We start from the raw sequence: 17,070 nt of genomic DNA on the forward strand, positions 1-17,070 counted from the left end.
AATACCCCTGATAAGTGAAGTGGATAGCATTATGCATGCCATTATAAGGCAGTGCTGGGGAGGCTCGAGTCCTGGCATTGATGTGGATACTTGGACTTGTACTACCTGACATACATGCAGACCCTGTGGTGCCTGGCACGCAAACCCAAATGTGTGCCCCAACAGGTCAGCATGAGAGGGACCTGCTCAGCAGTATGTTTGATACTCGAAGCAGCCGCAACCTGTGAAGGATTCTGGGAGTGTGAGATCTGTAACGGCAGAATGATGAAAAGATTCAGAATCAATAATAATAATAATAATTACTTATGTAAATATAAAGGTTTGTCTTTAAGTACTCAGTCAGAGGAATGCATTACTCCATCCCTGAACTGAGTCAAGTCTTAAAGCCCCAAAGCCTTAAGGACACAAAACCCCTGAAGACGTGCTGCTCCAGTGCTTTATAATGTCAAGTGGCGAGTGGCGTGCATTAGTCATAGCACCTGTACACAAATACTACACAGCTGCTGCCACACTCTCATATTCGCTTTATTTCCTCTTTCTTGAGTTATTAAAGAGAAGATAAAGATCTTTGTTGCTCTGGGCTTTGTGTATCTTTTAAATAATGGTCGAGCTTAACTTGTCCAGATGAATGAGCGCCTCATGAATAACATCCACCATTTTCCATGTAAACACTCCTAATCCAAAGAAATTCCCAAGATGCACCAAAACATGAAGGTAGCATCACGTTGCAAAGCACAAACCAGCAGCTTGTGCTGATATTTGTTTCCTCTCACATGATTTATTATTCTAATAAAAGCTAGAAACATACCAGAGACCGGAAACGTCTGTTCTCTGCGATACGTGTAGGGTGCTGTCGAAGCATGATAACAGGTCTGTGGGGAAACTGTATAAAGGAGATGACATGCACAACAAACCACAAGTACAAAAAAACACATACTGTATCCTGAAAATGTTGTTTGGCTAATTCCACATGCAGTCTGTGATTTCGCTCTCCTGTCACTGGCAGGGAAACAATTACCGAGTGAGTATTGTTTTATAGAATGGAAACATTTTTGATGCAGTGAACACCACACATGGAATTCTGCTCATTTCCTGCATTTTCATTGAAGTATTCCAACATTTGATAGCTTAGTTATTTTGTTTGTAGGTGAGGTTGGTCAGATAGGATGAATCCAACCCTTTGTCTCATTGTTCACTTTCTAAATCCTTGAATCTCCTCGATATTAGCCCCTCCCACCAAAGATGTAAGCAAGGAAACAAGGAAGCGATAGATGAGGGGTCGAGTTAAGGCATTGTGCAGCAGCAGACGTGCTTTTCTCTCAGCCTTGTTCCAAGCCGTGTCAATTAAATGTGATGTGAGTCTTGGTTTGTTACAGCCTGCTGCTCTGTTTGATGATCTTAGATGTCATACTCACATCACAAATGGTGGAGGGAAGGTGTTATCATAAAAAATGAAACAACTTATAAATACAAAGGAACACTTGATTCATTTCTTTAGTCCTGCTCCTGACATGATTGATATATTTCATCCGTCACGCGTAAAAACACTTCCACACCTGTGCATCCTCAGCTTCTCTCTCCATCGTCTCTCCCAGATAGACCGGAATTGGGACATTTTTCAAAATGTGTAAGATTGATTTCTGGGTGTCGTGGAGGAGGACAGATGACAGGGGAGGTGACGGGGAGGGAGAAAATAGAGCAATGGGAAACCCTTATTGACTTTTGGCAGTCTTTTCACTCTTAGTCTGATTCCACCACCACCTCCATTAAAGCCAAACTATCAAAAATCACAAAATTCGACTGTTCTTTGTAAACGAGCAGAGGACCACGTTCACTAATTAACTTTGCACGTCTTCAGGAGCCTGGGTAATATCCTCACAGGCTGCGATGTTGTACCTTTGCTCGAGTTTTTTAACCAGCTCCTTAATGCTCTGGTTTTCCATCATGTAAATGCAGCCATGCAGCGTTTCCTGGGATGTGGAGCTTGCATGCTCGTGGAGTCATCTGTTTACATCTAGGTCGCTCGTCACCAGCTGTTAGCTCCTTAGCAGCCTGGTTGTATTTGACGCTGTGTTTTTGCCTCGAGTAGTGAATCGTGTTTGTTGTTTGTACCTTCAGTGAGAACCGTTTTCTTTCTTCTATAAATGTCTACTTTAATGTTGGAGGCTGTTAAAATAACTCAATCTTTAGCTTCTAAATCATTATTCCAGCTGACACATCCCAGACAGCATCCTTATTGCGTGCTGGCAAAGATAAACTCATTCACTGCTAGAGCAAAGATATCATTAAATGATGTAAATCATGAATCATGTGAAAATGGTGCAAACGAATTGTTTACAAATATTCAGAATTCCCAAAACATCAAACCTGGTGAAGAAACTGAAGTAAGTGATGCCATTAGATTTAAAGTCTTAAAGGGTTCATTAAATCCATTTATTTCTTATTAAGAAAAACTTCTAAGAAGCTTGAAAAGACGGTGACTGGACTCGTAAAAGTTTAACTTAGAGAACCTTCTTTTTGAACTCCATAGACAGTGTTTCACAGCCTTTTGGATCCACGGCACATATTTCACATTAGAAAAATCACATGGCACACCACCAAACAAAAATGTGACAAAAAGCATATTGATCATTTTCCCCAGCGCACCAGACATAGCAGACATGGCTCGGTTTGTCCCCACTATAGATTTTTTGCTTTCTTCTGACCACTACTCACGCTGGGCCTTCACCTGGGTCAGAGTTTTCACCAGGACCAGACTGACTACTTTTTCTTTTCAGATATTTATCTAGTAGGGGTGCAACGATACTCGTATCGATATTGAACCGTTCGATACAGAGCTTTCGGTTCGGTACGCATATGTATGGAACAATACAACATTTTTAATCTATTTTATCAACTTTCCTTCTGACGATGCTGTCTGTGTTGAGCGCTCAGTGGATCTGCGTTCGACTACTCCGCCCAGGCTGCACTGTCGAGCACAGATTCACTGAGCACAGCGCAAGCTAGCCAGACAGAAGCTAAGCTCGTTGCAACATGGCAAACTGAACCTCCCCCACCCTCATTCAGATCTGGCCTTTGGAACTATTTTGGTCTTCATGTGACGTATGACCCTGAAGGTAAGCGAGTCATGGACTAAAGTAAAACAGTATGTCGGATGTGCCACGCAATGCTCAATTACATGGTGGGAGCTAGTGTGTTAGCGCAGTTAGCTCGTTAACATGTTGACGCTGTCCAGCCCCACGCACGGGGCGATCCGCGGTAGCTCGTTAACGGAGATTTGCCGTGTTGTGGCGTTAACGTCATTTCAGATTAACCTGAAAGCACTAGTGGGAACACAACGAATATGACTGCACATTTACTCCGACATCATCCTAGTGCAAAGACAAGTGGAAGCAGACAAAAACAACAAGCAGCATGCTACAAACTTTACCCGAGTCATTTAGACAGCCGTTAGCACAGGATTCTCCTTATGGGGACCTGATATGTTTAATATGCTGCTGAGAATATAGCCCAGAAGAAGCGTATAGTAGAGCTTTTATTTTGAAAGAGCCATTTCTCTGTAATAAACTCTCTTTTCCAAAGATGAGTGATTCCTCCATCAGATAGATTTATTTATTTATTACTTTGTTGTTTCAGCAACATTAAATTTAAAAACTGTACTTTTGAGTTAAAATATATATTTATAATTTTAATAAATGACAAATTAAAAAAGCATGAACATTTTTTTTTGTATCGAAAAAAATATCGAACCGTGACACCAAAGTACCGAACCGAACCGTGAATTTTGTGTATCGTTGCACCCCTATTATCTATAGGGGCTATTAGCTATTATGGGCGGTGTTGTCTTCTTCGTCTTCTGTTTACTGGCAGTTGGCAACCCATTTAATTAGAGCAGGTAGTTGTACTGCCTTCTAGTGGTAGAAAAATAATTGTTCTGCCCGTTATTCACGCTGATCGCTTAGAGTACTAATGAGTTGGAACCAGATAATCTCCCACAGCACACCTGATCATTTCTCACAGCACACCTGTGTTTGGGAAACTCTGCCTCAGACGGCTATGACCTGGACGACTGCAAACCTTCGCAGACTTAAGAAAAAGTCTGAGTGCGGGGAAAAAGCCAAGTCAGGTCCCTCATTATACAGTAGTTACAAGTCAGTGACTCATCCCTCGACTATCTTGAAAACCTAAAACCTCGTTCTGAATCCGAGAGACCTCAGGGGTCGTTGGAAATCTTGAAGTGTGACCACGGCTTTTGGAAAAGAGGAAATAACCTGAATATAAAATGAGATATTACTAAAGGACAGAACAAGATTGATGATGGTCCTCACCTTTATTATTTTGGACAGGTGAACACACAAATGTATTACTAAGCCCATCCAAGAACAGCAGTTGATAGCTCACACATAACATTTACATGTCATTATAGAGAATGGAGGTTGCTGGAGCAGAACAGATGAAATCCCTGCAGCTGTGTTATGTCATATATCATCTCTGTGTTAACAGAGTGTAAAGGCGGTGGGAATACGAACGTGCAATTAAACATATAACGCCAGCTACCCTCTTAACAACCTGTGCAGCCTAACTGACAATCATGCAGAAAGATCCACTTGAAGACAAGGGTATAAAAAAGGCAAACCACGCTATTTTATTAGCTTATTTAACAGCGCCGTAAAATGATAACGGGCCCGTTACAGTTTTACCAACACCGTGTTTTGCATGGAGCCGTATTCTGCCCTGTAAAATTTTCCCAACATTTGCCTTTTCCATCCAGCAGCTGCATGTCAACAAGGACCTGTGCCTGAGTTGTTAGCGCTTCTGCTATCATGCTTTATTGTGCCACACAAAATCTGGTGAAATGGGCCATGATACAGTAAAATGTGCTTTCATGAGCTGCTTAGTTTGAGGGCACGGATACTGTTGTGGCAGCCGCTTTCATCACGTCTCCTATTATTAACCGTAGGGTGCATTTTGCAGGGAATGATACTGTGTACTGGACAGACATGGGACTGAACAGAATATCCCGAGCCAAACGTGACCAGACCTGGAGGGAGGACGTCATTACCACCGGCATCAGCCGTGTGGAAGGCATTGCTGTTGACTGGATCGCTGGTTAGTACCGTCACTGCTGGAGCCCTGGAGTCATTTCCACAGGCTGTCAAGTTTGTATCGATTGTTGAAAATTCACACTTTAGGTGCCACGCCTCTAGTTATAGCACCGAGTCGATGTCATTGTTGCGATCTGAATTGCCAAAAGCCATTAGGCTTTGGTGACAAAGTGCAGGCAAAGAATTAGATTTAATGAACTGTGTCTTTAACTTCTGTGTCCTGGAGGATGAATTCTACTTTAATTACATGTATGAATATTGCTTCTTTCCAAACAGGCAACCTGTACTGGACAGACCACGGTTTCAATCTAATTGAAATCTCTCGCCTGAATGGTGCATATCGCTCAGTGGTCATATCAGAAGGACTCGATCAGCCCAGAGCCATCGCTGTACATCCACAGAAGGGGTAGGAAATGACTCTGTGCGTGTGTTTGTTTAGCCTACAATCAGTGCCGTCTCTATACTTTTAGAAACCACTTACTGTAAACAGCAGATATATTAAATACATTTGCTGCTAAAACTAGAAACCAAAGCAGGTCTTATTAAGCCAATTCTGGCTCATCGCATATTCGCTCAGTGGCCACTTTATCCAGTCAGCCTATTATGTGATACCACCATAGCTCACAGAACCCGTTAATATCAAATTCACAGAGCGAAAAAAATGGCTGACTTAGACTCTGGTGTGGCTGCTGTGTGCCAGACAGGCTTGTTTGGATCCGTCTAAAGCTTCAGATGTCCAAGGATGTTCACTTACAGCAGCACAGTAAAGCAGTCAGAGTCTCCAGTAAGCAGCACTTACTGACACGACGTTGCCAAGTGTGCTGACTTCTGCTGAGCCATGCAGATGGCAGGCTGTACCCGTCCTGCCTGCTGCCAGCATCCAGTGTGGCTCACGTTCATCCTCATAATACTGATCGCTCATTATTTTAATTATACAACCTATTTCAGAGATACTTGTCCACAATTTACCTCTTTTAAGAGAGTGGTGGAGAGTAAAGTCACATTTAGGGCAGCTTGCTTTGTCGAGCAGGAGGATAATTATATGAATACATAAGAACATGCATATGTTACAATGTATCCAAATGTGCTCTAAGCATTAATATGCAGCATCCTACAAAGCAAATGTTACCTAAACAAAGATAAAAATGTTTTCAAAATCTACAGTTCAAATAATAAATGAGGTGTATCTGGGCAGATATCTGTTCTGGACCGAGTGGGGTCAGAACCCCTGCATCGGCCGTTCCCGCCTGGATGGATCAGACCAGGTTACCCTGGTCAGCTCGGGCATCATGTGGCCCAATGGAATTTCCATAGACTATGAGGTACAGTCGCACACAGATAATACATCATGTAGAGTACCTGTCTCCTTGCTCACCTTACAGTCTTGTGCCTAACATTTAACCATACAAAGCGCTGCAGTTTGTGTTATGCATTTTAAAATTACCTTCCAGGAAAATACATTATATTGGTGCGACGCACGCACGGATAAGATCGAGAGGATCAACCTTGAGACCGGTGAGAGCCGGGAGATTGTACTGTCAATGGCCAACGTAGACCTGTTCTCCGTGGCCGTGTTTGGGCCTTACATCTACTGGTCTGACAGGTAATTTGTTATTTTCTCAAATGCAAACTCTTGCATTTGCCTGCAAAGCCTTTATAGTAACCTGGCAGCGCCCTTCCCCTCCTTTCAAGGCTTCCAAGGAGAAATATTACACAGCAGGCGCAATCCTGTTTTTTTTAATACTCCAGACAAGTATTAGTGTTTGTTTTAGGGTTTGACAAAGGTCTGAAATTAAAAACAAAATCAATCAAAATGTATTTCTATAGCACATTTAAAAAGACATCAAAGTGCTTCACACGAGTGCTGCAGGCGAATTCCAACAATAGACAAAGAAAAGAAGATACAGTAATGGTTACAGTAACAACTACAGTTATGTAACACAAATGCAGACCAGGTGGAAGTCCAAACTAATTAGCTTCAAAGGCTACATTGAACAGGTGAGTTTTAAAGAGTGATTTAAACGATTCATTGGATTCTGACATGCGGATATCAAGTGGAAGATTATTCCAGTTTGGGTGCGTCTGTGATGATGACAGCGAAATAAAACTGAATTTAGATGTAGATTCTGATTTTTATTGACAACATGTCCTCAGTGCTGAGTTTTGTTTTAGTGTTTTCAGCTGAAAGGATGTCCTGCAGCATGTCTGTGTAACTTCCCCATCCTTCACCCCGCCACGCTCACACAGAGAACCTTATTATTGTTCTTCTCCGACTCTCCTGACTTTCAGGGCCCACTCGAACGGTTCAATCCGACGAGGCTTGAAGACGGATCCAAGTGAGGCTGAGACCATGAGGAGCGGTCTAGGGGTTAATTTGAAAGATGTGACGGTCTTCACCAGAGGCAGAGAAAAAGGTGCGTTTTCAAACATTATAGCCGCACAGTTTCACTTCCTGTCTCGTATTATGCTCGCAGATTTTTATGCAATCGAATTGCAAACTTGTGGCTCCCAGACCGTAGATTGGATTTTCATCTGACTTGTATAGGCGGGCCAATTTAAACGTGATTGCTCACAGCAGAAACGGCTGCCAGTGACTAATCAAACACATGTTGTGCTTTGAAGGCACCAACCCCTGTGCCAGAAGTAACGGAGGCTGCCAGCAGCTGTGCTTCCACCTGGGCAGCGGTCGCCGGACCTGCTCCTGTGCACACGGGCGCTTGGCAGAGGATGGCTTTGCCTGCGAGCGCTATGAAGGTTATCTACTCTACTCTGAAAGGACTATCCTGAAAAGCATCCACCTTTCTGATGAAAATGACCTCAACTCACCCGTGCAGCCTTTTGAAAATCCCGCTTTTTTCAAGAATGTCATAACGCTGGCCTTTGACTACAGTCAGGAGACAGCTGGAGCCAACCGCATCTTTTTTAGCGATGTCCATTTTGGAAATATCCAGATGATTAACGACGACTGGACAGGAAGATCCATCATCGCAGAAAGTAAGTGGATTCCATATTGACAGCGTTTCTGTTATTTTATGTCATCTAACAAGTCCTCTGTGGGAAGCTGCAGGTCCACCACAGACGTTGAAGAGTGTGGTTTTCTGCAGTGTGGGTTAGCCGTATTTGTCACACCGCGTCTTTGCTTGGTGTGTTTTCAGTCGGCAGTTTCATGTGCCTGACATCTGGAAGCTTGCACTTTATGCACAGAGCTGCATGTTTGTACGCTCTCTAATTTATCCGTCCTCACCTGTACCTGTTTTGGCTGTCTGCTGGGTTGCAAGCCATAAAAATGTAGTTTGACTGTAAAGTGGCACCGTGGCCGACGCTGCTCCGATGATCCGTCTGCTTGGAGGAAATAGTGCATCTTTCTCCTGTAGTTAGGAAGCAGGGTTGTTAAGAAATCAGTGTAGCACTGATGTACGTCACGAGGGGCATTTCTTCTTCAATCGGTTTTTTTACTCTTTTACTCCTTTGAGAAGACCAAACCAGCCTGGTTTAAATGAACTATGTTCCAAGCTTTCTGCACACTGACTGAACATGGATCGATCTGGAGTCTGACTGGAGTCAGATGAGCAGCAGAAAGTCTCCGTTCTGCACAGCTCGCGTCCTCTGGCATTCAGTGGCGTTTCCACAGGGAGCAGAGCTCAGCACCTTCCCACCGCCCCCTCGCGCGGAGAGGCTGGCACAGTGTTACTGAGCCACTCTCACCCACCCCCGACCCATCTTTAGCGCTCCTGCTGAGGGAGCTTTCTGCTTATTTATTTATCTTCTAGAAATGAACAAGCGTTACCAAGAACCATCTGTCAAGATTTGTAAGTGTCCTTCACACCTTCAAACTTGTGAAATGCATAATGAAAGTGGTGATGATAATAATAATGCACGACAATACCACTGGAAACAAGCTCTTTTGATGCAGCTACAGTGCACAGAGAAATACCATCCTGTGGCCCTGCTGGTTCCTAATGAGTTTGTTTGTGTGTTGATTAAAAGCAGCACATCCACCTGCTCCATACTTCTTTTCATGGACCACGTTTAGGCAGCGGTGGATCTACTTCTGCAGTATCTTCTCTTTTATTCTAAAAGTTTCTGCCCGAATCCTGTCATTGAGGAAAGGTGAAGATGTTAATCATCTATATTTCCCTAATTAAACTCTGTGTCCCCCATTAATTAGTCCCTCGCCTGGCCAACAATTTGAGAGAAACTCCAAGCTGCCAGACGGCTTTTATTGCAAGCTATTAATTAGTGGTCGGCTGACTCAGGTAGAGTCTTAAGTATTCTGGAGTTTGGTTTATGGGTTTTTATATACTGGGGTGCAGCCAGATTAACTCATACTGGCCACATGTTTGCCATTCAGACAGTTAGAATTGGCTCTGACAGACAAAAGCGTGACAGGAAAAATCACGAGACAATCGTTTGACAACTGAATTACTTTAATGTTCACTTAATTAATGTTTGTATCTTAGCTGTTCTTGATGGAGCCCATCAGAGATCTCGTACCTGCACTTCCACTGTTTGGGTTAGAATAATAATAATGGATTGCATTTATATACCACTATTTATTCACTCTCACACACTGGTGGAGGCAGCTACAGTTGTAGCCACAGCTGCCCTGGGGCAGACTGACAGAGGCGAGGCTGCCATATCGCGCCATCGGCCCCTCTGGCCAACACCAGTAGGCGGCAGGTGAGGTGTCTTGCCCAAGGACACAACGACCGAGACTGTCCGAGCTGGGGCTCGAACTGGCAACCTTCCGATTACAAGACGAACTCCCAACTCGGTCGCTCCTAATGCTCCTGTCACCATTGGTCCCACGTTGGACTTTGCACATCTGCTCCAGCTGTTCCTTCAGCCCCTGGTACTCCTTTATTTTCTCTCTGATGTTGCTGGGATTTGCACGTCTATATTAACTACAGTCTTCTGCTCCTTGTCAGCTGCCACTATGCCTGGTTGGCTGACAATGAGCTGCTTATCTGTCTGAAACTTGAAGCCCCCCCGGGACTTTGGACTGTTGTTCTCGACCACCTTTGGTGGCGTCTCCTATCGGGACTTGGGAACATCAGAGACACATAGTCCATATGTGGCACAGATGTTTCTGTACAGCAGCGCTCCCCCCCCCCCCCCCCCCCCCTTTATGTGCCACGGACCGGTTTAATGTCAGACAATAGTTTCACGGACCGGCCTTTAAGGTGTGGCGGATAAATACAACAAAATAAAATGATAGGACCGAGACAAAAACTGTGGGATTTTGTAAATATAATAATAAACGTGAATTCACTGAGTAGTTGTGTAACTTTATTAGCAGCGTCCTCCAGAAATGCACCAACAACATTGAGACTAACATCCTCCTCTCGGGTCGCTATGGTAACGCAGAAATATTTCTTTCAAAATAAGACGAACAACTACATCACAGGAAACCGAGTTAACGATAAAAACCCTGAAAACCATAAACTTCACACCTGAGCCTCGACTCTCACAGCCCGGTACCAGACGAGTCATGGACCGGTACCAGGCCGTGGCCCGGGGGGTTGGGGACCGCTGGTGTGCACTATCCCAGCCTCTATGTGTACGCGGTCCCAGCTAGCCTTACTTCCTGCTGCTATGTGTTGGACAGTCTCCGGGGCACCTTTGCCTGATCTGAAGCCTGAGTCCTGACGGTTGGATCTTTAGAACAATAGCTGGTGTTTGGTATGTGTATGGGACTTACCAGGGAAACTGACCACTCTAGCATTAGTGCCTTGGATGTTGCACACCATAATATGGTCTGTGTCAAGTGTTGAGGATCCAGGATATACTGACGAGAAGTGGGCTCATGGACACATGGGTGGATATTTTCTGCTGGTGCTTTTGCTGTTGTTTGTTTTTAAAATCTTTCTCATCACTTTCATAACTTAGATCAACAATGCAGTTATTGTGACCTTACTTCTCCACAATAGTGATATTGAGAAACGCTGAAAGTCATATTCAGTCGATAAATCGAAGGGTAGAAAAAGAAAACTGCAGTGAGTAATCAAACATGAATATGACCAGATTCTCTGCTGAAAATCACGTCTCTCTGGAGGTTCCATCTCTGTCAGTCACATTCATGCAATAACAAGAGAGACTGCAAAGGTCTTTTCATATTCTGTGTTTTGGAAATTGGTTTGCCATGAAAACACATTCGGTTCCTGAGTGACTTTAGCATCAACAAATAGCTGTCTGTCCAGTGTAGTGAGGCATGAAGTTATTTCCCTGTCAATCAGAAAAGAAACACGATCCCAATTCTAACACAATTGGAGCCTGCCATCTGTTACAAGCAAAGTCAGTACTTTCCCACATTTATACACAACAGACAACTCTGAGGTTTGGAGCCCGAGATGACAGCGGCATATAGCTGGAATCTGCATTTACAGATAAATAAATGAACAATAAACGTAATGAATGCCAGCTCCAAAGTGATTATTTCTTTCGTTTTACTCTATGTGATGTTTTAGATGGGCGCTCTTGCTCTACTACGATTATTTTTCCCATGTGACTCAGTTATTCGCTAGAATAAAAAGGCAGACTCGTAACGCCGACTCTCATTCAGGTCACTTTGTTGCTCCGTGGTCTGATGTTTCTCTTGTTTCAGATGTGGGTTCAGTGGAAGGTCTGGCTTACCACAAAGGTTGGGACACTCTGTACTGGACCAGCTCCACTACATCCACCATCACCAGACAAACTGTGGACCAGAGTCAAGCCGGCGCCATCAGTAGGCAAGCTGTGGTGACGCTTTCAGAGGAGGACCACCCACACGTCCTGGCCCTGGATGAGTGTCAAAGGTCAGTCGTCATTCCCATAATGCACTTTTCACCATTGGCTCATGCATCTGTTACTTACATGTGGGACTTTAGCTCAGAATATTATCTGCTTGGTATTTGAGGTGCTCCAAGTTTGATCACCACAAAGGTGATTGTTCTCAAGGACAGTTTTGCTCTTGTCATGCCACGCGCTGCATTCCAGTCACATTATCACGCTCCCAGTTCTATTTCATGGTTCAAGAGCGTATATAACAACATAAACCAGTCATGAGTATTTAATGGGGGTGAGCGGTTCTAGTTTAATTATTGCAGTGCAGCACCTCAACCATCTAGTTATGCGTTACACATAACCTCTTACTTATGTTACGTGTTATGTGTAATACTGTGAGCTGTGACTCAGGCAGTGAGCACTGGCTGTGCTCGGCCTGCGCTCTGTTTCAACATCACTCATCTTTACAGGTGGTTGTAAAGGCCTGATGTTGAATTAGGAGCAGTGGGCAGCTGTTTCTGCAGAGTTTTGCCCTTTTGTGCAATAAACTCACTGCTCAGAAGTACATGCCCCTTCCTGTTGGCTTCCTGTTTGCTTCCTGTTGACTTCCTGTTTGCTTCCTTTTCGCTTCCTTTTTGCTTCCTGTTGGCCTCCTCTTGGCTTCCTGTTTGCCTCCTGTTTGCTTCCTGTTGCCTTCCTGTTGGCTTCCTGTTTACTTCCTTTTCGTTTCCTGTTGGCTTCACGTTTGCTTCCTGTTGGCTTCCTGTTGGCTTCCTGTTTGCCTCCTGTTGGCTTCCTGTTGGCTTCCTGTTTGCCTCCTGTTGGCTTCCTGTTTGCTTACTTTTCGTTTCCTGTTGGCTTCCTGTTTGCTTCCTGTTGGCTTCTTGTTTACTTCCTTTTCGTTTCCTGTTGGCTTCCTGTTTGCTTCCTGTTGGCTTCCTGTTTACTTCCTTTTCGTTTCCTGTTGGCCTCCTCTTGGCCTCCTGTTTGCCTCCTGTTTGCTTCCTGTTGGCTTCCTGTTGGCTTCCTGTTTGCTGCAGTGTTTTAGATCAGCGAACAAATTGTAATATTAGACAAAAATAACAGTAAATACAAAATGGAGTTTTTACATAATGGTTTAAAAAATATGATTTTCTATTGATAAATAATTTCATTGATTAATTTAAAAAAGCTGATTAAACCTGCCTATGTGAAAAAGTAATGACCCAATAAACATTATAACTGGTTGTTTCGCTCTTGGCAGCTAGATGTCATTTCTGCTCATAGTTATCATTGAACCCTGAACTCTGAGGCCTGCAGGTCTCTGTTCTGGGTTCTTCTGTGACCTCCTGGATGAGTCGTTGATGGACTCTTGGAGTCATTTTGGTAGGCCGGCTGCTCCCGGGAAGCTTCAGCACTGTTCCAGGTTCTCTCCATGTGTGGATAAAGACTCTCACTGTGGCTCAGTGGAGACACAAAGCCTCTGTAACCTTGTCCAGACTGATAGATACCAGCGACTTGTTTCTCAGCAGATTACGACATAATGTGTTGATGATCTGAAACAAGTGTGTGCGTGTGACAAATACGAAAAACAAACAAAGGAAACGAAGACATCAGGAAGGGGGGATACTTTTCCACATCACAGTACACCTGAACCTTTTTCCACGTCCACGAGCTGAAGTCAGCTGATTACTGTTCAAGGAAAAGAATTATTGATGATTTTCTTCAATCCATCGATCATCATAACTGAAGAGCCTTTGTAATGCAAGTCATGACAGAATCGTAACTGTTATGTGGTTAGTGAGTTAGTACAGTCATGCATTGCTCCATCATGCCAGCGCTGCCTGTTACACATTTTCATTAGAAGTACAGCTGACAACTATAATGCATCGCGCTCAGGTTTCTCCAGAAAGTCTGTAAATAAATTACACTTGATTCAGAAGGCTGTTGCCAGTTTTAACTAGATCATATTACTGCTGTTTTAAAATGCATATACTGCCATCCTATTAGTTGTAGGACACATTTTATGACCCCCGTTCTTGTCTATAAATCTATGCATGGAGGTGACTCTTGACATGGTGCCAAGATGTGCCGAAAACAGAGTCTGAAATCCACAGAGTGCGCCTGCTGCTGCTCGCCATGAAGACCTGCGGTCACACAAACGGTCGCTTCCTGGATCTTTGCACTACAACACTGATGTGCTGCCTCTGCTCTGCTGTGGTACTACTGTGGTACTGCTGTGGTACTACTGTGGTACTGCTGTGGTACTACTGTGGTACTGCTGTGGTACTACTGTAGTACTACTGTGGTACTGCTGTAGTACTACTGTGGTACTACTGTGGTACTGCTGTGGTACTGCTGTAGTACTACTGTAGTACTGCTGTAGTACTACTGTGGTACTACTGTGGTACTGCTGTGGTACTGCTGTAGTACTACTGTAGTACTGCTGTAGTACTACTGTGGTACTGCTGTAGTACTACTGTGGTACTGCTGTAGTACTACTGTGGTACTGCTGTAGTACTACTGTGGTACTACTGTGGTACTACTGTGGTACTACTGTGGTACTACTGTAGTACTACTGTGGTACTACTGTGGTACTGCTGTGGTACTACTGTGGTACTACTGTGGTACTACTGTGGTACTGCTGTGGTACTACTGTGGTACTACTGTGGTACTGCTGTAGTACTACTGTGGTACTACTGTGGTACTACTGTGGTACTACTGTAGTACTACTGTAGTACTACTGTGGTACTGCTGTGGTACTGCTGTGGTACTACTGTGGTACTACTGTGGTACTGCTGTAGTACTACTGTGGTACTGCTGTGGTACTGCTGTGGTACTACTGTGGTACTACTGTGGTACTACTGTGGTACTACTGTAGTACTACTGTAGTACTACTGTGGTACTGCTGTGGTACTGCTGTGGTACTGCTGTGGTACTACTGTGGTACTACTGTGGTACTGCTGTAGTACTACTGTGGTACTACTGTGGTACTGCTGTAGTACTACTGTGGTACTGCTGTAGTACTACTGTGGTACTGCTGTAGTACTACTGTGGTACTGCTGTAGTACTACTGTGGTACTACTGTGGTACTGCTGTAGTACTACTGTGGTACTGCTGTGGTACTACTGTGGTACTGCTGTGGTACTGCTGTAGTACTACTGTGGTACTACTGTGGTACTACTGTGGTACTGCTGTGGTACTGCTGTAGTACTGCTGTAGTACTACTGTAGTACTACTTGACGCTGCTGTAGTTGTCGGTGCTCCTCTTGTTTTCCCTCCTGATGGTGAAACTCTCTGAATGCTGGTGTTTCTGCAGCAGCAGATCTTCCGGATCGTTCCGTCGAGCAGGGTTAGCCTTCAGTTGTTTTGTGCATAGTGCAGCAGCACTGAAATCTCATCTATTTAACTCTTAGCTTTTGAAAAGATTCAGGTGCATCTTCTGTTTCCAAAAAGTAACGTGTGATTATTCCTCTGTTGTAAGTTGTGTTTAAAACCTGTATTTCATGCATATAAAAGCTGCACAGCTGCACAGAGTGAGCACAGCTCTCTCTCCTTTATACTAACTAAATTAATTTCTTGACCTCAGACTATCCTTGGTTGGCAGTTTGGCACCGTATCCATCCCACTCTAGAATCACTGTCTGATAATTAGAATTCAAACACTGATGATTAATTAGTAGCCCCTGGTTGTGACTTCTGACCTGAATCTTTATTATCGCACTGGAGAGGACTTCCATGACTTCATTACAGCGAGAAGAGAGAAGCCAGACTTTGCAAACCGCGTTCTCCTATTTGAAAGCATTTTATCTGGTTGTGACTTTGCTGCATGGCTCATACAGCTAATCCTATAAAGACCAATATGTAATTTATTTTGATTTACTTCCCTGTAAATAACTGTTAATTATCACAGAGCATGAATAAATGACCTTTATCTTAGAATTTCTGATGCTAATCCAGTTTATCTAATTGAAACAGAGCTGCGCTCTTCAGGGCAAAAAGGAGAAGCTGATGAGGATTTGGCAGCTGTGGAGTGATGCTGATCATTGACTGACACGACTGCATAAACCTCCAGCTATTTACTAAAGAGGGTTTGTCCTGTACACGTGTCTGTGCACGGCATCAGATCCTCTGCAGCACAGTCTTCTACACCACCTTCTATAAAAAGCTGTTATTTCTAAGCCCGTCTGAAGCTTCAGGTGACACATTTGTTTTGCGTTCTTGCTGAGGTGGTGTGAATTTTTAAATGAGTGTGAGAGGTAGTGGATCTTTTGGAGAGGGAGGAAGTCCCTGATGAAATTACTCCACTGTTTTTAATTGTGGAAGAGAACACTGAGGTTTGCTTGCTGATGTTAAAAAGCTTCGTTTGGTTTTGTGTTTCATATCTTTCAGCCTGATGTTTTGGACCAACTGGAATGAGCAGAGGCCAAGCATCATGAGATCCACCTTAACTGGCAAAAACATAAGGATCGTCATCAGCTCTGACATCTTAACGCCCAATGGACTGACCATTGACCACAAAGCAGAGAAGCTCTACTTCTCAGATGGCACCCTTGGCAAGATTGAACGATGCGACTATGATGGATCCAGCAGATACGTGAGTACGATCCCACTGAGCAACAAACTCAAATGGTCAGGGCTAGGGATGGGCACCGGTATCCGATCTGTCATAAACGGTAGTAACCAGACTGAAAAGCAGCGCACATTTCGGTGCTTTTTTTTTCCTGAGCTGTGATACACTTTGGATTCTAGCCAATCATTTTACGTTTCCGAGGATAGTAGGCGGGGCCAGGTACGTACATTCTTTTAGAGCAGAGCTACAGATTAAAAATGCCCAAGGTGAAGCGGTCAAAGTCTGGCTGTACTTCACAGCAAAAGATGCAAACTCAGCAGCAACAAGTGCTTTAAGCTGATACTGTGATACTGTCAAAGGAGCTAACACCTCGAATCTGATGAAACACCTGGCGACGCATAGCGTTTTTTAAAAGCCGAGAAATGCGCCGTAATTGATAGCTTGCTGCGAGACCTCACACCGAGCACATCTACTGCGGGTGTGGTGCCTGTTATCGGACCCGGAGTTAGCAACATCCCCCAAAAACACGAAGAGGAGAGTCCTGGCCCCTAGCCCTGCCAGTGTAGCAGGAATGATGAGGATGATGATGCAGCAGCAGCCGTTCTTCTCTGCGTGAGTAGCTTCATGTTGTTCGTGTGTAATTTACGTTGAG

General features: G+C 44.0%; 1 protein-coding gene across 2 annotated transcripts in view; it reads left to right on the forward strand.

Moving 5' to 3' along the window:
• Positions 1–17,070, forward strand: part of lrp1bb (low density lipoprotein receptor-related protein 1Bb) — a 262,406-nt gene that overhangs the window by 175,578 nt on the left and 69,758 nt on the right. For both annotated transcript variants that reach the window (XM_076875387.1, XM_076875388.1), the window contains 8 exons: positions 4,975–5,109; positions 5,382–5,511; positions 6,301–6,427; positions 6,557–6,708; positions 7,395–7,519; positions 7,728–8,099; positions 11,710–11,899; positions 16,238–16,442. In XM_076875387.1, coding sequence (XP_076731502.1) covers positions 4,975–5,109; positions 5,382–5,511; positions 6,301–6,427; positions 6,557–6,708; positions 7,395–7,519; positions 7,728–8,099; positions 11,710–11,899; positions 16,238–16,442 — 1,436 coding nt within the window. The remainder of the gene's footprint in view (positions 1–4,974; positions 5,110–5,381; positions 5,512–6,300; positions 6,428–6,556; positions 6,709–7,394; positions 7,520–7,727; positions 8,100–11,709; positions 11,900–16,237; positions 16,443–17,070) is intronic.

Source organism: Maylandia zebra, linkage group LG16, assembly GCF_041146795.1.
Source record: "Maylandia zebra isolate NMK-2024a linkage group LG16, Mzebra_GT3a, whole genome shotgun sequence".
In the NCBI taxonomy this organism is placed as follows: Eukaryota; Metazoa; Chordata; class Actinopteri; order Cichliformes; family Cichlidae; genus Maylandia; species Maylandia zebra.